General features: G+C 36.5%; 1 protein-coding gene and 8 non-coding genes across 9 annotated transcripts; all 9 read right to left on the reverse strand.

Moving 5' to 3' along the window:
* Nucleotides 1-527: 527 nt before the first annotated feature.
* On the reverse strand, nucleotides 528-21,557 carry LOC146161070 (centromere/kinetochore protein zw10 homolog). The gene is made up of 19 exons (XM_083385082.1): nucleotides 21,437-21,557; nucleotides 21,146-21,280; nucleotides 20,596-20,775; nucleotides 20,154-20,316; nucleotides 19,853-19,984; nucleotides 19,530-19,681; nucleotides 19,160-19,253; nucleotides 18,855-18,976; nucleotides 18,715-18,781; nucleotides 18,670-18,675; nucleotides 18,101-18,216; nucleotides 17,596-17,747; nucleotides 15,471-15,554; nucleotides 14,120-14,191; nucleotides 12,242-12,411; nucleotides 11,683-11,813; nucleotides 10,574-10,741; nucleotides 2,451-2,620; nucleotides 528-1,018 (listed from the first exon to the last, which is right to left on the reverse strand). The coding sequence occupies exons 1-19, from the start codon at nucleotides 21,539-21,541 to the stop codon at nucleotides 895-897; spliced, it is 2,343 nt and encodes a 780-aa protein (XP_083241208.1). The 5' UTR covers nucleotides 21,542-21,557; the 3' UTR covers nucleotides 528-894.
* LOC146161071 (5S ribosomal RNA) lies at nucleotides 3,820-3,938 on the reverse strand. The gene has a single exon (XR_014494759.1). It is a non-coding gene; the product is annotated as a 5S ribosomal RNA (ribosomal RNA).
* LOC146161072 (5S ribosomal RNA) lies at nucleotides 4,876-4,994 on the reverse strand. The gene has a single exon (XR_014494744.1). It is a non-coding gene; the product is annotated as a 5S ribosomal RNA (ribosomal RNA).
* LOC146161073 (5S ribosomal RNA) lies at nucleotides 7,071-7,189 on the reverse strand. Its single transcript, XR_014494745.1, has one exon. It is a non-coding gene; the product is annotated as a 5S ribosomal RNA (ribosomal RNA).
* On the reverse strand, nucleotides 8,052-8,170 carry LOC146161074 (5S ribosomal RNA). Its single transcript, XR_014494746.1, has one exon. It is a non-coding gene; the product is annotated as a 5S ribosomal RNA (ribosomal RNA).
* LOC146161075 (5S ribosomal RNA) lies at nucleotides 9,280-9,398 on the reverse strand. Its single transcript, XR_014494747.1, has one exon. It is a non-coding gene; the product is annotated as a 5S ribosomal RNA (ribosomal RNA).
* On the reverse strand, nucleotides 12,898-13,016 carry LOC146161076 (5S ribosomal RNA). The gene has a single exon (XR_014494748.1). It is a non-coding gene; the product is annotated as a 5S ribosomal RNA (ribosomal RNA).
* Nucleotides 14,264-14,382, reverse strand: LOC146161077 (5S ribosomal RNA). The gene has a single exon (XR_014494749.1). It is a non-coding gene; the product is annotated as a 5S ribosomal RNA (ribosomal RNA).
* LOC146161078 (5S ribosomal RNA) lies at nucleotides 16,443-16,561 on the reverse strand. Its single transcript, XR_014494751.1, has one exon. It is a non-coding gene; the product is annotated as a 5S ribosomal RNA (ribosomal RNA).
* Nucleotides 21,558-21,559: the final 2 nt, after the last annotated feature.

A 21,559-nucleotide genomic window follows, 5' to 3' on the forward strand; every position in this document is an offset into this window, starting at 1 on the left:
GTTGAAACATTCGCAACTATCCACAAGAAGAGTGTGAAATGCAACGTTTAAAATCAATGCAACTATTAATGTTTCTTTAATGTAAAAAAAAAATATATTTCAGTTACACTAATGTTTAAAATTGAGACATCATCAGCAACAATAACATTGAATTATACAAAATTTTGTGTGTACCTTGCTTTAAACGCTACATGTAATTCAGCCAAACCGTTGTCACTAAAACCGACAAATCTAAAAAATGACTAAGTGCAACAAAACAGTGGAGACTTCCTAAACGGCTTAATACGCCGGTCGGCAGCTGCTGTAAGTTTGCACATACCGTTCCGTCAAAAATATCCACTATTTTAGGCGTTTATTTTCATCGGCCACCTGTTGCTATTATAAGAGGCACTGGCCCTTATCAGTAAATGACCATATTACGTGCTCCGTGTGCTATTAGCGGACGGCAACAACCAACTGCGTTTGCTGACAATTTTAGGAATGCGCCCTTTGTAAACTTTTGTAATTTAAAAACCAGGCGCTAAAACTCGTGCAAGAAAGATAAACTTTTATTTCACAACCACCATAAATACATTGGAAGATTGTATTTAACGTTCCACCGACATAAAGACCGGGATATATGGAGAGACAGGCTGAAACTTTGTATGGCAACGGAGTCAATTCCTATTTGTATGCAGCCGAAATGCCAATATTCAACAGATTCTTAAATGCTAGTCGAAACAAATTTCAAAAAATTAAGAACTTTCGAATTTCGCACAAGGTTGGATGACGCAGGGTCGCTATCCAAGGGCAGTGAACCACATTGCAAATACACCAACACGTTACAGTTGAAATGAAGTAACTCTTTACAGTCCATTGCCGTTTGTCACCCAGCGCCAACTTGGTTCGTTGTCGTCAGTAGCGGATCTTAGAAATGGCGTCGGCACGTCGGTCCGTGTTTTGGAAGAGGGCGCGTATCAGGCCCTTTGCTTCGACCACCGTGAACGAAGCACCCAGGGGCCCTTTGCCGTCCGCCCACCTAGCACAAAAGCACAATTTTTAAGAAGCGCGTTAAGGTTGAAGGTTCACGGTTCGAATCCCGCCTATATCTAACGTGATTTCCACGTCTCGTTTATACATTAAAATGTATATCAATTGACAACATATGTGCTCGAAAAATGCGGAAATGGTATGCAGCGATGTTGCAAAGCTAGTTTGTATATAAGACATAAATCAGGCCGAGGCGAGTAATTTAAAAGAGGAACTTAAGTGAATTAAATTCAAGTCATGGACTTAGAACACTGGTATAAAGACATTTAACAAGAACGTTAACATCGTAAGAAAATGAGAGGTATGTCATCAGAAAATAGTGTGCATCTGAACATGTAAAAGCAAATTACTCGATAGTAAATCTTCTTGAAACACTAAACGTAACTACTTCTGAGAAGCGTGCTTCGTATTTTAATTTTGCGTGTAGAATATCCCTAAGCGTATTTCTTTGTTCGTGGTTTGAAATCTGCTAACACGTTTACAAAGCAATGCGGCGGGAAGCAAACGTGTTTAACTTGCCCGGTCTGTTTATCCGTTAAATCGATTCAGCGTAGAAACCTCAGCGTCAGTGTTGTGACGACTTATAACAATTTGACTTAAGAACACTTTTAATTCACAGTTTCCAAATTACTTGACTAAGTATTTTAGAAAAAATACTTGACTTGACTTATATCAATTGGAGAAATGAGCTGACTTGAGCGTAAGTGATTTACGCAATTTACTTTTCTTGAACTGAATACCTTTCAGTAAAGTTGAGTTATTTACGTAAAACATCCTAACTTGCTATTTGTGTTGCATTTTATGTTTGCTATGCGAAATATTCAGAATAGACAAAAAGTTTAACATTTATTTTGGAAGACAATAACGCATCTTTGGTTTAACCTGTTATGGCAAGACTTGGACTGGGACTATAGACTTGCTGTTCGTTTAAAGCAGGGGTTATTAAACTTGTTTTACCGCGGACCCCTAAAATTTGTTTTACTTCGCGTGAACCACGGTAGGCAAGGAATTTTAGAGATGACGTCATAAATTAAGATCACAATACAAATAGACTTTATTTTTGAAATAATAATAATATTTTATTTTATTTTTTGAAATCTGCTGTTTTCGGTCCAAAAAAGGATAGGTGAAATGAGATCTAAATAATTCAGTGCAAAAGCGTTTTATTTTTAATTAAGCTCTTTTCTTTGGAAAAATTATTACTTTTGAAATCAACAGTACTATTTGTGATTTAGGCCTTAATGAATCCCCTAAAACTAGTTTACAGACCCTCAAGGGGTCTATGCCATGGACCTCAGTTTAAGAATCCCTGGTTTAAAGTAAAGTGACTTGACTTTGACTCCTGTTGTGTTCCGATGACTTGACTGTAAAAAATACTTTTTTAAAAGTGAAACACTTCTCAGCGTTAAACCTGTAGTTACCTGTCCACAATGTCGCGTAGGCTGGCGTCCAGCACGAAGACGAGTTCGATGAGGCGCGGCCACTTGCGCAGCGACCTCTGGAAGGGGAAGTTAGCCGGCACCGAATCGTCATCCTCGTCTTCCGGCTTGGCGAAGAGTGCCGGGAGCTGATCCCGCAGGATGCAGCAGATCTGGTGGAGGAAGAGAATGGGATGGTTTGAACTCTTTAAGAATCCGGTGGTTCTCACGCTTTTTCAGTGATGGTTTGAACTCTTTCAGCTTTTTGGTTCGTTTTTAAATACAAGCAGAGTCCAATGATTCTTACGCTGTTTTAGTGTTGCTACTCTTAATTACCCCTTTGGTAAAACTGTAAAGTAATGATCCGTGATTAACCTTTAAATAAACAACACCAGATATGTTGACGGTGAAAATAAATAAATAGGTATTTGAAACGTTCAAAATGATACCTACTTTAATACTTGATATTGATAACAATTAATAAACGGCGAGTTTTTGATGGATTTTCATATCCCCCATTTTAAAATTATAAAGTTAATGCAGGCCTACAAAAAACTAATAAATATAGTATAGATTAGAACGACCTAAAACATTGCATTCAATAAAACATTAAAAAGGCTGATGCTACTGCTATTGAAAAAAGCATCTCCTATTACTTTCAAATAAAAGTGACACATGTATAGGAACGGCATATTTCAGTGGTTTTGAAATATGTATAGGGACGGAATATTTTAGTGGGTTATAAATACAAAAGTTTTTACATGAATTTAGGTTTTCCGATTATTTAAACCAGACTATTTTTCTTATAAGTTACATTCCATTTTACCATTAAAGTATATTTCAAACATCACGTCTTCTTAAATACAGATTAGCGACAGCCGCTTGCTTTAGTCTATTGCTTTTTAATGATCTTGCATTACAATTATATAATATATATGTCATCAAAACTTATTTCATTACGCAAAACATTTATTTTGAACTTAGCAATAGGATGGGCGGTACGATTTCCTAGTTTAAGGTAAAACCCGCTAATTTAAGTGCTGGTTATGGACCATTAAAGATAGTCAATGGAATTGTGAAGCGACAAAAAACAATGCTGGTCCAAAATCCTGCCACATTTTCGTCCGGGGGTTTATATTGCTAACATTATTTGGGTTAAGGTGCGAGCTAAGGCTTGGGTTTGGGAGGGTCAAGTTAATGTTATTATCATATTTATTCTCCTATATTTACTTCAAATGTGACAACTCTTTCGTTAGTGGAAAAAATGTTAGGATTGTAGATCAGAGCCACAACTACACCTGTATAAATCGATAAACCGCATTTGGAAACAAATTCAAACATTTTCTAAACAGTAAAGTCGACGGAAAACAAAAGCCTACAACACCCGGTATTCCCAGGCGGTCACCCATCCAAGTACTAACCGGGCCCGACGTTGCTTAACTTCCCAGATCGGACGAGATGGGGTGGATTCAACGTGGTATGGTCGTAGGCAACGGTAAGCGCGAAATCAATCGCTATATACGCGCGTGGATATCAATTAGGCCAGGAAAAGATATTGGTGTAATGTTTTCCGATAAGTACTGTATAAATTTCTAACATTGCTGATTAAAGGCTCGCTACCGTTTCTCTTTTCATAAAAAGCCTTACGGTTAGAGAAGTTGGCCCAACTAACATCTCTACATTTAAATATTGCCTCCCAAAAAATGCTCTGATTAAATTTTCAATCTTCAAAACATACAAAACGTAGCACAACAAAATGAATATATGAAGATTTATCTAATTTCCTTAAAATCACGATTTTTTTTTAGCAAGGAGGCATCAAGACACTTACACAGAATACGTACAGCAACCCTAACCGAGTATAAACAACGCAACATTTGGACTGGGTTAGCAAAATATCGCGTTCATTGCAGCGGTTTAACACTAAGCAAATTTACTTTTCAAACAGTTTTTTTTTTCGTTAGATGCAGTATGGGATTTACGTTTTTGCTTGAATTTCGCGCAATTTGAATAAACGATTGGTTCGCAATGCAAAAAGAATTCACAGGGCGCGATCTTTGTTAGTGTATTATAAAATAAAGCCACTTTAGGTTTAATTATTTTCGGTGCATTTCGGACAGTATGACAAAAATCTATTTCACGGCGTCTCATGGTGAAAAGTTTAACAAAGTTTGGAGCTGGTCTGGAATCCTGCCACATTTTCGTCCGGGGTTTATATTGCTCACATTATTTGGGTTAGTGTTTGTGTTTGGGTGGGTTAAGTTATTGTTAATAATATATTTATTCTCCCACATTTTGTAATTTTGATTTTGCCAACTTGTTTGGTTACTGTTAAAAAGTGGTAGAATTGTCAGAACAGTACCTGTATAAATCGATCAATCGCATTTGAAAACGAATGCGAAAAATAAGTAAGTCGACGAAATACAAAAGCCTACAACACCCGGTATTCCCAGGCGGTCACCCATCCAAGTACTAACCGGGCCCGACGTTGCTTAACTTCCCAGATCGGACGAGATGGGGTGGATTCAACGTGGTATGGTCGTAGGCAAAGTTAAGCGCGAAATCAATAGATATATACGCGCGTGGAAATCAATTACGACATACAAAACATATTGGAAATGTTTTCTGCTGAACGTTTTTTAGGTACAGTATAAAGTAGGGCTACCATATTTTCAGCACCCAAAATAGGAAAAATTTTTTGCCGGCAAGTAAAACGAAAGTACAATTGTTTCTTTGGAGTTTAATGAAGTTTTATGCTGATTTTCGGGATGTTTGGTTGTTTTGGGATTCTCGGGTTAATTTTTGATAGGATATTTGGTGTTACTGGCCGACTCAAGCGCAAATATTGATCGGTTTGTTGTAAATTTTGCGGTTGGCGGCTACAAAGACAGTTACATGGGACGATTTAAAATCCTACGTTTTAAAGTGAATAATCACACAACTTTGCTTTATTAATGGGCCTTTTTTTACATGTGAGGTTTGGTTGCAAATTTTCTGGCGCAATGTTTGCAATAACAATCAAGAACAAGGGAGGGCAATTATATTTAACCGCGGGCCGCATGGGAAACTTTAAATGTTGTGGTGGGCCAGGTCAAAATTAGGATCTCAGATACACGCAATATGACGTCATACTCTAACGCTATAAAACACATAAGCTAATGAATTTGTTATTACGTTTGGAGTTGTGCCAAAATGTGCAATTTAAGTCAAAATTTAAGAAAGCCACAAGGCATCGGGGCAAGCGCGAAAAATGCGACTATATTGGTTTCAAAATGTAAAGTTTAATTTAGAGTTCAAGGGGGGGCATGACGCATTAAGCACAGAAAAAAAAATATAAGTTGCTTAATATATTGGCGTTTGCGGTACAACGGCCATATTGCAAAGACGATATAAATGGGGAGAAACACACAACATGACATTAACTAAACTAGGTCGAAAAAATGTGAATCGGTATAATGTTTCAGAGTTTAGAAAACGGTCGGTATTTCGTTCAGATTTTAAAGACGGAATACTTTCGACAGAAGCGCAAAAGATATATAAATATTAGACTAAATTAGTTAAACTTTCGTCGGAGATAGTGCCACAGTGCAGAAGACGCTATTTGTCAGTTAAGATGCCAAAAATCATGTGAAACATACGAGAAAGACAGAAGAGATTCGCGCAAATCGCGAAAACAGTTTCCGTTTTAGTATTTAGAACAGGCTTAAAATATAAGTTTGCGGGCTCATGACTAGATCCGTCCCTGGAAAAAGTGTTTTAGGATACAACCAAACATGTAGAAACTCGTCCTTGTTTTCCCTTGACCTATATGTATTTTAAGGAAAATAAGACAAGGGCCGGATTAAATTGCTTGGTGGGCCGTATATTGCCCAGGTCTGATAAAAAAGGTAGGGTTGGTAGGGCAATTTATTGGAAAACCTTTTCTAAACCAGCAATTCGGCATGTTTCATGGCTACAGTATTTTTTTGGAAATAAATACAACGTCTCGCTTAAAAGTATTGTTGAAAATATATGCAACTAACTCCAAATGCGAAAAAATAGGACATTTGGGCATTTTTAAGCATCCTCAAAGGACCATTCACTTTTCTTGAGAAAAAAGGACAAATCCTCCTAGAAGAGGACATATGGTAGGCGTAGTAGTATAAAGGTTCTAACATTACTGATTGAAGGCTCGCTACCGTTTCTCAATTTATAAGAAACCTTTCCGTTAAATAAGATTGCCCAACTAAGATCTAATCGCCTTTTTTTTTAAATTGCTCTGTGATAAAATGATCAATCTTAAAAATATACACAACGTCGCACAAAAAATGAAGATATATATAAGTTCCTTTAAATATCGATTTTTTTTAAAGAGTCATAGTTCCTATCGTCGTGAGGTCATGAGAAAATATTAAAACGACTCGCTAAAATAATTCACAGGGCGAAATTGTTAGTTTATTATATAAGTCATTTTAGGTTTACCGGTAATTCTTTTCCGCACATTTCGGACAGTACGGCAAAATTCTATTTCACGACGCCCTAGGATTGTGCAATAGCGCCAAAACTAAACATGTGTAAATCGATTAATCGCATTTAGAAAAGAATTTAAACATTTTCTAAACAGTAAAGTCGACGGAAAACAAAAGCCTACAACACCCGGTATTCCCAGGCGGTCACCCATCCAAGTACTAACCGGGCCCGACGTTGCTTAACTTCCCAGATCGGACGAGATGGGGTGGATTCAACGTGGTATGGTCGTAGGCAAAGGTTAGCGCGAAATCAATGGCTATAGACGCGCGCGTGCATCAACTACGCCAGACATATTATATCGGTTGTGTTTTACGTTTACGTCTAGGTGTAAGCTTTCTAAGATTACTGATTTAAAGACTTGCTAGTGTTTTTCATTTTATATGAAACCTTTCGGAAGTTTGCCCAACTAAGATCTATTTTAAATATCGCCTTCTTAAAAAAAAATACTCTGTGGTCAAATGATTAATCTTTAAAACATACACAACGTCGCACAAAAAAATGAATTTAGGTTCCTTTAAATTTCGATTTTTTTTTAAAGAGGTTTAGTTCCCATAGTCGTGAGGTCATGAGAAAATATTAAAACGACTCGCTAAAACGAGTTGGAAAGGAGAATTCACGAAGCACGGTCGTTGTTAGTTTATTATGAAATATAAGCCATTTTAGCTTCAATTGTTTTTGGTACATTTCGGACAGTATGACAAAAATCTATTTTACGGCACCTAATGGCGCAATCAAGACACGCTGTGACCTTTCCATAAAACATGACATCGTACTGTTCGACTGAAATCTTTTTCGCGATTAACAAAACAAAGTTTGGCTCTGGTCGAGAATCCTGCCACATTTTCGTCCGGGGGTTTATATTGCTAACATTATTTGGGTTGAGGTGCGAGATAAGGCTTGGGTTTGGGAGGGTCAAGTTACTGCTATTATCATATTTATTCTCCTATATTTACTTCAAATGTGACAACTCTTTCGTTACTGTAAAAAAATGTTAGGATTGTAGATCAGAGCAACAACAATACCTGTATAAATCGATAAACCGCATTTGGAAACAAATTCAAACATTTTCTAAATAGTAAGTCGACTGAAAACAAAAGCCTACAACACCCGGTATTCCCAGGCGGTCACCCATCCAAGTACTAACCGGGCCCGACGTTGCTTAACTTCCCAGATCGGACGAGATGGGGTGGATTCAACGTGGTATGGTCGTAGGCAAAGGTAAGCGCGAAATCAATGGCTATATACGCGCGGGTATATAACAATTAGGCCAGACAAACACTATTGGTAGTTTTCCGTTGACGTATAAACATTTTAACATTACTGATTTAACGCTATATAGTCACTAGTGTTTCTCATGTTATAAGCAACCTCTCGATTAAAGAAGTTATCCCAACTAAGACCTACATTTTTAAATATTGCCTATTTTAAAAAATGTTCTGTGATCAAATGTAAATTTTCAAAAACATATAAAAATTTATTTTATTTCCTTGAAATCTCGAAGTATTTAAAGAGTCATAGTGCCCACGGCCATGATGTCTTAAGAAAATATTAAAACGACTCGCTAAAACGAGTTGGTTAGCAATGCAAAAAATAATTCACAGGGCGCGACCGTTGTTAGTTTATTATAAAATATAAGCCATTTTAGGTTTAATTGTTTTCGGTACATTTCGGACAGTATGACAAAAATCTATTTCACGGCACCTGATGGTGCAATCAAGACACGCAGTGACCTGGCCGTAAAATCATGATCTCGTACTGTTCGACTGAAATCTTTTTCACGTTTAGGAAAACAAAGTTTGGCGCTGGTCGAGAATCCTGCCACATTTTCGTCCGGGGGTTTATATTGCTAACATTATTTGGGTTGAGGTGCGGGCGCGATCTTTGTTAGTGTATTATAAAATAAAGCCACTTTAGGTTTAATTATTTTCGGTGCATTTCGGACAGTATGACAAAAATCTATTTCACGGCACCTTATGGTGCAATCAAGACACGCAGTGACCTGGCCGTGAAAACATGATAACGTAATGTTCGACTGAAATCTATTTCGAACTCACGTTTAACAAAGTTTGGAGCTGGTCTGGAATCCTGCAACATTTTCGTCCGGGGTTTATATTGCTCACATTATTTGGGTTAGTGTTTGTGTTTGGGTGGGTTAAGTTATTGTTAATAATATATTTATTCTCCCATATTTTGTAATTTTGATTTTGCCAACTCGTTTGGTTACTGTTAAAAAGTGGTAGAATTGTCAGAACAGTACCTGTATAAATCGATCAATCGCATTTGAAAACGAATGCGAAAAATAAGTAAGTCGACGAAATACAAAAGCCTACAACACCCGGTATTCCCAGGCGGTCACCCATCCAAGTACTAACCGGGCCCGACGTTGCTTAACTTCCCAGATCGGACGAGATGGGGTGGATTCAACGTGGTATGGTCGTAGGCAACGGTAAGCGCGAAATCAATCGGTATATATGCGTGTTGATGTTAATTAGGCCAAACAAAATATATTGGTAACTAGACGAAATACCCGGCGTTGCCCAAGTTAAATAGGGTATCTACTTTTTACTTGTAACAATTAATAAACATTTGCAGTAGGCGGTATGTATTATGTGCATTCGTGCAATGCCCGATTTTGCGTGGTATTGCAGGTAGCAAAAGACGTTCTTGTAATTTAGCGTAGCCCTGTACACGGAACTTAGTAAACTGTGCTGCTGCTGATAGTCGAATTATGATATAAATCAATCACACATATTTCACGGTCTTGGTTTAGTTTTTCGCCTATGTTAACGATTGCACACTAAGCAGTTTCGCAGCTGGCACCTGGCAGGAGTTTTGACAACGCATTGTTCGCTTTGCGTCTTACGGTTTGCTTTTGCTGTATACGTTAATTGACTCTTTCTGGTTAGTTTTTTTCAATTTATGACGTCATTAAAATCACTATTTTATGAGGTCATGCCTGTCACTATTTTTATTTTGACTGCCGGATCGAAGTACCAAGTTCGGAACCGATAATGCCGCACACTGCAAATTGTAAAGGTGGGATAGCTTTGGGTGAGTGAAGAAAGGCAAAAGAGATTAAGCTTACCAACTGCAGCATACATTTACGTTTAGTCTAAACACGACCATGCTGCCGCTGTGCATGCTTACGGCTTGTTGCTACACACATCAATAAATCACTATTATTAGAACGCTAATATAAATAGCAAACTATTAAATCTCTTCACCTACGTTATGTTTTGACGATATTTTCTCGCCCTTAGGAGGCATTGTAGTTTGATCGTAAATAGCTTTGACATTGCTTTGCGCCGTTACTGACCGCAACTATGCAAATGTAACTAATTTCAGTTTATCCACTGCCATGCTGATTTAAGACTATTGATAAAATTCGGCACTCATGCGCTAATCAGCCGAAAATTTATTTTGACAGATATTAGACAAAATTACGGATTTTAAACTTAAAAGCACGTGTTTTGTCTTTCATTAGGGGGTACGCCATAAATGCAGCTATGTCAAAAGGGTAGGCAAGTAAAAAATGGAAAACCACTGTTTTAATCCCAGCTCAAAATACCGCGTGGCGTGGCTGCGCTAAAAGAGTATCAACCAAAGAAAAAACTTACAGTTTTTAGCTGAACAGAATCGTCCGAGGTGATGTCTTCCATGGAACACACTGAGTTGACCACTTCGCCGATAGCGGAGTCGACGAGTGCCGAAAGACTGCGCATGAACATCGGTAGCGGAAGGACACCACGCCAGACCTTGCGCAGATGATGCAGCTGGTACATGACCTGACGGAGAATGGAATCAATATCGGGTTGATGTTGTGCTTTTACGGAAAGTGCACCGCGGGCAAGCAACGTATTATAGTACAAATTTAAACTTTTGAGTCATCATTGAGAACTTGCGCACGCGTAGAAGCGACGATTTGGAATCGCCTTTGGTGTGGGTAAAACTTGCTTACAAACCACCTGGAACTATCTCTGTTTCTGCATATCTCATAGTCGCGCTGTCTTGGAATTCAGTTTTTCAATAGCTCATACCAGTATTTCTAAAAGTTGTACAACATTCTTGCGCTATAGGCTACATGAATACAAGTAAACTAACAGTTTCCTCTTTGTGTAAGAAAAACAAAGATGTATGGAGTTTCGGGAGCATATGGTTTAAAGGTGTGTTAGCTAGACGTAGAATAAATATTTAAAGCCCTACACAACTATATAGCACTGTGTAAACGTTTTTAACAGTTTAAATTTTACCACGTTATTTGAGGCAGACAATAATTGTTAAGTATAGCCCGTTAAAAAAGGAATAAACACCAAACAGTTATACGAAATGTTAGAATGCTATCAATTTCCAGTATGGGCTTTGATGTGTATTCTTCGCCTAAATCCCTAATTCTGTCCTATTTTATGTTTTTCTGGTAAGTGTAAAACATATAGTGCGTGAAAAAATTTTTTAAATATTTTTAGATTTTCTTAAGCATCACCGTAAACTATAAGTAACAAACGTTTGTTTGAACGTGTAGTGGACTGTTCAAAACACTTATGCTTCTAAAAGAGATAGTTAATGCTGTTGTTTGATACATAGTCATTAACAGCCGTTTGAAATTTGGTAAGATAATCATAATAATGTCCCCTAGCATAAAACTCTTTTCAAGTAATGTGCTTATGAAAGACCAGACCAAGCGATAGGTTTGACTCACGTGCGCAGTTTAAAAGATAACCATAGAAACCTGTTTGATTGGCTTTTCGGCCATCTGATACTTGTCGGCGTTCGTGTTGGTGGCGAAGTTTTTCAACGGCGAAAGGTACTCGACAATGACGTTTCGCTGTCGTCTCATCTGGGCAAGAAAGCAATCTTCGCCTGGGCGGAAAGTAGAACAATGTTTGTTCCAGTCACGGTGAGAGAGCAATCGGCCAATAATTGAAGCGTTTTAAGTAATTTCCACAAATAACCCACAACAGAAAGGTGTCCGAGATTTTGGATTGAAAAAACACGACACTTTTACACGATATGGCAAATGTACGTACTACCAACTCGCGTCTTTTTGTTTTTATTTGCGGTAAAGCTAGTAAAAAGTAAAATAATCTACAGCTGATGCTGAAAAAATCTTAAGCCTTCGACTGCACCAATTTTGACACTATGATCACATTTTAAAGACGATCAATTAGTCGCGCAAAAAAAAATTTAATGAGAATTATTTTGCATTTTTTTTATTCAAGATTTTTAATAATCATGGGACAAGTAAATCGATAGCGCATTAATACTTAGGAATAGGGGGGGTCACCTACCTAGTTTTCGTAAAGGTTGAACTTGTTGAACGAAAGTCAAGTCTGCGCTCTTGACCATGGACGGTAACCTAGTGGACAGCTGCTGACCCATGGTCAAGAGATGGTGGGCAATGTAGTAGCAGTTGTTGTGGTGGACGGCGGACACTTGCGGCAAACTTTCCAACGCGTCTCTGTAACAACAGAATAATTAAAACTGTTTGACCTTGAATAAATTAAAACTGTTTGACCTCGCCTATATTTACATTTTAAATGCTTTTGCTAAATGACAGCGTTGGAAACTGGCCATTTTGTAGTGATTCAAGTTCAGGCCACATCACCATGCAATACAATAATTTTATATCCGGGAAACATTTTCTGGTCTAGAATCTTTCCACTTTTGTAACGAAACGAGTTGCAAAAAATTGCAGGAAATATTAAATGTTATAACAATATTTGACCTACACTAACCTAAATAATAATGTTTGCAAGAAAATGTAGTAGTAGGTTTCTAGACCAGCATCACATTTTCGGCTTATGTTAAGGTAGTCTAAAACAAACAATAGCTTTCCAAATTTACTTTTGACGTAAATAACAGGTTTAGGTTTTCAAATAGTAAAAATTCATTTTTCAGTTTATTATATTATTAAAAATGAACTTTTTACCCTGTAAAGCGCAAAAGCCTACAACACCCGGTATTCCCAGGCGGTCACCCATCCAAGTACTAACCGGGCCCGACGTTGCTTAACTTCCCAGATCGGACGAGATGGGGTGGATTCAACGTGGTATGGTCGTAGGCAAAGGTAAGCGCGAAATCAATCGGTATATACGAGCGTACATATCCATTTTCCAGACGCAATAAGTATCATCATAGTACAGGGGAGGGCAATCTGCGGCTCGCTAGCATGTTTGTTGTGGCTCTTCTAATCGAATCATTAAATGCCCAAAAAATTGTAAAGGCTACCAAGATAATTATTAAAGTTTCTCTATTTTTCTTTTCTTTATTTAGGCCAGCATTTTGTTTATGACGTAACACTAGAAATAGAATACGAAGAGTTAGTTAACAACAAGTCAACTGAATTCCATTGCTAAGGTTTCAGAGATTAGCAAATCAAACAAAAATTATTTCTGCAAATGGCTCTTCCAATGAATACATTTGCCCACCCCTGCCATAGTATTTATCGTTTATATGCTAGTGTTTCTAAAACATTTGTGAACCAGGGCAATTACTTCGCAAACTTGTAAAACCCTGTACTAATTGCGATTTAAATATGTTTTAAATGACAAAAATAAATGTATTTTAAATATTGAAGTATGGTAGAAATTGCGGACCTTGCTGATATATCTTTAACAAGTTTTAAAAACGGTACACTTAATAACATGCCCAATTAGAACAGAGTCAATATGTTAGCTATCAGGTTTCCAACGCAAATTTGGCAGCATCCGGCTATAGTAATATACCATACATTAGGTTTCGATAACCGACGCCAAATTGAACTTTCGTTTGGTTAAATATCTAACATTCTCGATATTTGTGTGGCCGGGAGTACCGTGCCCTGCCACCTCATAACACTAACAGAAAGACCTACGAAAATAAAATTCATTGTAGATTCCTCTTTTCATGATCTGCACTACTCAGACGTGTTTTGCAATAATAGTTTGCCATCGAATCGTAAACAAGTAACAACGCGTCATTTACATATAATATCTAGCAAAAATATTTCCACAGATCCTTGTCAAACTGTAAAAGTATTTGAACACTAGCCCAGATAACAATATAGCGCTTGATCAATTGGATAACTATTGCCATCTGACTTTGAAATCATGAACATTTGTATGGAAAATATAAATTAAAAACTTCAAAATTATTAAATACTTTTAAAATTGACTAAAGCAACTCACCTGTGAAAATTTGGTACATCGGATTGAAAGTGCTCAAAAATTTCATCTATCGTAACGATCAATCGCATGGCGCTGAAAAAAATAAAAATCGCATTCAATAAGAAATTCCAAAATTTTTCAATTAGTAAGTCGACAGAAAACAAAAGCCTACAACACCCGGTATTCCCAGGCGGTCACCCATCCAAGTACTAACCGGGCCCGACGTTGCTTAACTTCCCAGATCGGACGAGATGGGGTGGATTCAACGTGGTATGGTCGTAGGCAACGGTAAGCGCGAAATCAATCGCTATATACGCGAATTGCTATGCGTCGTGGTTACGGCAAACCAAGTAACTGGGAGCTATGTAAATCTAGATAACTATTTGTATTACGAGTCGCAGACACGGCTATAGTATGCCGCAGTACAACTTTAAATATTAGGAAAACATTTCTTTTATTTTCTACAGAGAAAACATAACAAACGTAAAGTGTTCCATCAGTGGTTAGATATTAACTGTTTTTTAGTGCTTAAAATTGGCATTTTTTTGTTTAAAGAGCTTGGCGTTGTTGAGGCATCTTTTTAATTTTGCACTTGTTTGGAACGATGTGTCGATCAAACCATGTTTTACTCGTTATGTGCGATACCGTATTCCCTATGTATTTTTATTTCGGTTGCTATATCGAGTTTAGGCGAAATGGATCGCTTAATTATATATATTTTCTAGTGTTGTAAACAAGTAAAGTCCAAGTCAAGAATAAGTTAATTACAAATGAAATATTTTCGAAAAAATAACAAGTCAAGTCCCAGTCCAGTCATGTCAACTTTCATTGACGTAACAAATAAAACTATAAACTATATTAATAGACAACAAGCAATTTATTTTTCGTGCAAAAATTTAAATCAATTACCCAACTGTATTAAAAATATTGATTGAAAACACTTAATTTTAGCTTAAGTTATTTGACAGAAAGACATAAGTAAGTCCATGTCAAGTCATTTTGGCCAAAAGACTGAAGTCTCAAGTCAAGTCATTTGACAAAAGTGAAGAGCTCTAAGTCAAGTCACAAGTCATAACAACTGTGATATTTTGTAACTGGTAACAACAATGGTTTTGGTTTTGGACTCCATAAAGATACGCCCTTTTAGATAAGTTTGAGATTTTTGGGAAAGAGTATGGGTAGAGAAACATATGTTAACCAACTAACGAAAGGCCTAAGATGCCTAAAAATAAAATAATTCTACTTTCTACACTACATGTTTCAGTACACGTACAGGCAGATCTGGAAGCCACACTTTATTAAATCCGGATATTTTTGATCAAACAAAATCAAAGAAACAAACAAGCAAAATTACTAAACGTTATACACTCACCATTCGGAGCTGGCGGTCATGGCTTCGTACAAAGTTTCGTAAACGAGAGAGACCAACTCCAGTGTGCTTGTGCTAACTCGACATCTGAACAGACAGAAGGTGAGATATATGCTGTATATGCTTTAGCCCTGGGTTTAAACATAGATGGGAACCTGTACCTACGAACTATTTCCAGACATATTTTATTTTCATATTTTATTACAACTGTTTGAACATCTTTGTTTATTTATGTTATTGAGTATGAATCTTTCTTTCGCAAATCTAGCATCCCAAAAGCGTTATTAGTCACTACTTTCTGATTAATAACGAAATGCATTTTTTCTAGTAATTGTTTTGACGCAACACCTTTGCATTCTGTTGGAGACCCTGAGATTTAATACCGTATAAAGTGCTGTTGGGTAACAAATGTTGCTGTTGGTAGTTTTGTGGTTTAAAAACTGGTCATCAAACACGATGTGAAACTACAGCAGTCGTGCGACAACATGGAGCTCGATCTTACTTTGTTTCATTAACGCTTGACGAACATAATTGTTGTCAATAAAAGCCAGCAAGTCGACGTAAACAAACACAGTTCGCTATACAGTGGATTGTTCAATAAGACCTGATTAACTCTAATCAATACAAAATCATATTCCCAGGCAGCCACGCATCCAAGTATACTAAAGACTTTTTCGGCCCGCCACAACATTTTATGTTTCTCATGCGGCCCGCGGTAAAAAAATAATTACAAAGATCAAACGCGAACATTGTTACTTTATCATTAATTTAAACTTTTTGAGGTTTATTGCTCGTTCGTACATAGACTATACTCCTATATATTGTGGAAGTCTGGCTGTGAACTAAAACAATAATTGTGCTGTTTAACTGACATATTTAAAAATTCACTTACTGTACAGTTTTTAAAAGGCGTAAAGCTGAAAATCCATTTATCTTGTTTTCAATAAAATAGCCCTTTGCTTTGCGAGGGGCAAAAGCCTACAACACCCGGTATTCCCAGGCGGTCACCCATCCAAGTACTATCTGGGCCCGACGTTGCTTAACTTCCCAGATCGGACGAGATGGGGTGGATTCAACGTGGTATGGTCGTAGGCAACGGTAAGCACGAAATCATTCAGTATATACATGCGTAAAGCGTGTTTTGCGAGACGGAAAAAACTGTCGTCATAGTAATTGACGTTTTTATACCATCAGTTATTCTCAATAGTAATTTAAATCAGGTCCCAACTGGTATTACAACCAGGATTCAACACGTTATGGTCGCAGGTGAAGGTACACTGTAAAGCAAACCTTCTATAGGGCTGACTATCGACGAACGCGTGGTGTATATACAGATACAGAGGTTTAATAGCATAATGTGTTTAATCGGAATTGCCACACACATACACACACACACACACACGGAGTTTTGATTTAGTGTTTATATTTGATATAAACGATACTTTTTACTTTCAAGTAAACACTAAACTAATTTTAAAGAGAAGTAACATACCTTTTGTCACATTATATAGAAAGCATAAAGCCGCAATCAAACATTAAGCTGCCAAGTTTAGCATTTTAGCTTTGTGTACAGTTTCCCGCGAGAAAAGGGAGAACAAAATTAGATTAGCCTAACGTAAATAATATGGATTAACCAAAAACAAACATGTGTTTTAAAGTTATAATCCGAAATTCAGCTTCGGGGTAGATACTAAGAACTCCATACATAATATACTGCCGGTCAATTGTTCTTCACAAAGCGGACATGTGGGGTAGTCAAACTTGACATGACCGTATACGTGTAATTCCACGAGCCCAATCAAACATTTAACTCACTGTTTCTCGGCCTTTTATGGCTAGCGGCACCCCTTAGAAATTAAAAATTGATTGCAGCACCCATACAAGATTTCCGTAGGCAATTCACTAGAATGTCACCATAAACGGAACTGGAACAACATTCATTAATTCTACACAACGTAGGAAGTTAAAATTGGGTTTATTCCACTCTATTCTTACACAAAAAGTTGTAGGAGTTGAGCAAAAATTAGAGTCTTAAAAATTCCCAGAAAAGTCGCGGCACCCGTAAGGATTAGAAAGTTGAGAACCACTGATTTAACTGGTCAGCATTTCGCGTGTGTTTAACACTTACTTGGGAAACAATAAAACATCCTGGGCATTTTCTTTAGGTTGGCTGGCGGCGGGGGCAGCAGGGACAACTATCTGGTCACTTGACTCTTTCTTTATTTCTCCCATTATCCGAGAGAAGAAACTGTCGACATCGCCTTTTCCGCCGTCCGTTATCTATACAATATTACAAAAATTACCACATCTGGAGACCAGAGAGTTGCTTAAACCTATATATTTTTTTACATTTAAAGTTAAATCAGAATACTATGAGTTTATTGAAATCAAAAGTGGTCATGCATTTGAGTATTAAATACAACCAACCCGAAATCGAATAAACTTTAACAATTTATTTGCATGAGTGGCGTTAGAAGTATATCACTGCCCGGCTGTGGCTTGACTTCACACTTCACCAATTTTAATGAACTGTTTAATTTTTTTTCTGAAAGCACTTGCTACAGTTAAGAAATTTGACTGCTTACAGCGATAAAAAACAAGGAAATCATTAGGCGTACTAAAGTTTCGCTCACCGGGCTTGTTTCGTGTATTTCCTTCTTCATGATGGACCTTGCTTTTCCCATGATGGCCGTACATCGACGGTTTGCAAAATGCACGTGAATGTCCGACACGTAAGCCAACAGGCCACCTACAAATGGGAAAGACAAAGCTACAAAAAGTCTAAGGAACATGGCACATAGCAGATGAAACTACTAACAGCTTTGGAGCATTGTTGAGCATGGGTTTTGGTAAAATTGACGAACATGGAGACGTTTTATTTCTATGTCTATGAGATCGATGTTATTGTAATTCATACCACGGTTAGTGGTGCTACACTTGAAAGTCCACCTAGAGAGGGAGGTCTGACACAATATATTTCTATACCACGGCTAATTTAAAAATTAGACGACGTCTTTAAAAAAGTAAAACACACAAAATAGACAAATCAAAACATAAAGCTATCGGTTTCTGGGGATTGGGACAAAATTTGCTTTTGTATTAAAAATATTAAACTTGATTGTTAAGTCCATGTTCTTATAAACAAACACAGCGTTGGATTGCAAACAATTGCTAAAATGCACAAATTAATACGGTTTCATACCGGCACCTAACACTAGCAGTGGACATAAAGTAAACATAAACTTACCGGGGTTTTCGGGCAAGAAGTGGATACTTTGTAGTGCCGATTCAAACTTTGCAACCACCTCGACAATCTAAACACATCCATGAAATGTTTCGCTTGGTTACTTAGTAGTAGTTTTTCTCACATGACAAACCAATGGTTACCTGGTCGTAAGCCTCAAGTTGTTCTTTAGAGTCGGGCACAGATTTCTCCAAACACTCGTCAACGAGAAGGGTGATTGTGTCTTCACATATCACAGGAGCGAACAAGGACATCAGGGTTTCATCTAAAAAAGGTAAGATTGGGTTTGCCTGTTTTACTTGGTCAACTTGGTCAAGAGATTTAAATAAAATCTTCCACTGAACAGGTAGATGACAAAAACATATATTTTTTACAGATTTGCAAAAACAAAAATAAACCTCCTACTCTATCATAAAATTTTAGAAAAAATAAAATTCAAAAGGATCACCTTTATCTGTTTGTATTTTTAGCTTTAAAAAGTTGTCATTGAGAAATCTTAGTACTTCCCACACTTTGTTAAAGACCCCTTCTGGTGAGAATTTCTGTTAAAAACAATTACGCATTTGTTCTTTTATAAAAATACGGAAAATCAAAAGTATCAATATTATATAATTAAATAAAAGAATAATAAATTATCTAAAGTGAACAACTATTTGTGGTCAGTGTAAACATCGCATTTGTTTAGCTTGCACATGTTTTGCCTTTAACTTCTAAACTGCTATTGTATGGCAAACAAACTAAATGGTTTCTTTTAAAAATGACTATTTAGACAGGTATACATATAAATAAAAATCTGAAGAGAAAATTGTTTAACACACCTGTTTTGACTCATTGCTTTCATTAGTTGGAAGCACAACCGCACCATGTTGCTTAATACAAATGACATTGCAGTGTGGTAGAGCTTGGGTTTCAGGTTGAACATTTGGATTTTTGATTAGAGGGATCAGAATGTTGTTTAAAAACATGTTGGCTGCAAAAAATAGATCATACATTTCAATCCAAATTTTAGAATGATGTCTGCACATTAGATAAATATTCCTTAAAAAAGACATTCCAACAGGAACGTAATACTACTAACAGGTTGGCCAGAAAATTGATTAATGTTTTAATACACAATTTTCAAATATATTATTTACAATACCCAGTTTTTGCGTTCGTAATCCAAGAGCTTTACACGATTGCATGGCAAACACAATGTCTTGAGCAGAGAGCTTTTCTTTTTGATTAGAAAAGTCTAAGCTGAGCTTTGTGCTAAAACCATCAGTTTTGTCATCTATCAGAAAAGACAACAATAAACAAATATTTGTTATTTTAATACGTCTAAATATTAGCCTAAAATACTGGCACTAAAAGTTTAACAAAATTCATTCTGCAAATATGTACTGAAAACTGAAATACCATGGATGTGTTTAAGTAGCCAGTATTTGTTCAAATAACACTACCATTAAATGTAGCAGGAAGATTCCATACAATGCACTTGTCCCAGACCTCGGTAAGCACATAAATAAGATTTTCCTGACGGACTGTCACCTCCACACACAAAGTTTTGTATATTTCTGTGTCTCCAAGAGAATCATGTTTCACAGAATTTAAAATGTCCTTTATCTACATAACAACACAGATTGCAAAAATCATGGTTACTATTTTTAATCGTTTTTTTTTCTAAATATGAATAATAGAATTAGGTACTTAGTTTAGGTTATACGTTATATTTTATAATACATCATTATGTTCCAAATAAACAAAACAACTATCTTATAATGCAGAACTTTGTTAAATTTAAAACTGTACTAATATTGTTCCAGCATATTTTGAGTTTACATATTTCTTAAATTATTTTTTCCACAAATTCTTACAAAATATCAAAAAACAATTTTAACTCACTTCTTTTATGGCAGTGGAAGTTTCACAAAACTGCTGCTTTTTCAAACTACTGTCATAAGTGTCAAGGAATGTGTGGACACTATACAGTTTTTCTAAGGCAAACACAAGTGCGGATGTTTTAGCATGTTGAAGAGAAAGCTGTTGGAACTCGCTGTTAGCATCTTGCAACTGTTGGGTTGCCTAAGCATAAACAAATAGTTCATGAGTTATCACCATTACAGCAAACAGGTATTTATGTCAATAATTTAAAACATGAAAGTTAGAATAAACAATCAAAAAGAATCATTGTTATGAAATTTGAAATTTAAAACTTAGAAACTGCTATATGTGCAGTTTGCCACATGGGGAATAAGCTGGCAAACTTAGAACATGTATTAATCCAACCAACATTATTTTGTATATTTTTCATCTTACATACTAGGTGTGTTAAGCATTTTATAACTTTCTAATGGTGCATTACATAACAAATTGTATGTTCTGAAGAGCACTTTATGTAGATTTAAATTGTTTTACAACATACATAATATATATATACATGTAATAGTCTTACCATGCTCTCCAGTGAGTTTTGTAAGTTTTCCGCATCGAGTTTCACTTGTGAAAGCTTCTCATCAACCTTTTCTGCTGTTGACTGCAGGAGGAGAAATTCTCCGTAAGAACGCTCAATGAAATCATTAAAGTCTCTCTGCAACAAAAATAGCAATGTTTTATCTCAAATTAGTTTAGTGTTTTAGCATTTTATATATATATGTTTGTTGATTCCTATTTTAGACAAAGAACTGTTTCATTTTATACATATATATAACGATATACAATAATCTATATGAAACATTTTTTCAACCTTAATCTCCAGAGCGCGAGAATTAAGTTTGGTTATTTTTGTGTTCCAATCATCTTTAGCAAGTTTTCCTGCGGAGGAAAGCACCTCACAAACCAATGAAGACATTTTTCACTGTACTATTTT

The sequence above is a fragment of the Ascidiella aspersa genome, chromosome 3 (assembly GCF_963924565.1).
Source record: "Ascidiella aspersa chromosome 3, kaAscAspe10.2, whole genome shotgun sequence".
Lineage (NCBI taxonomy): Eukaryota > Metazoa > Chordata > Ascidiacea > Phlebobranchia > Ascidiidae > Ascidiella > Ascidiella aspersa.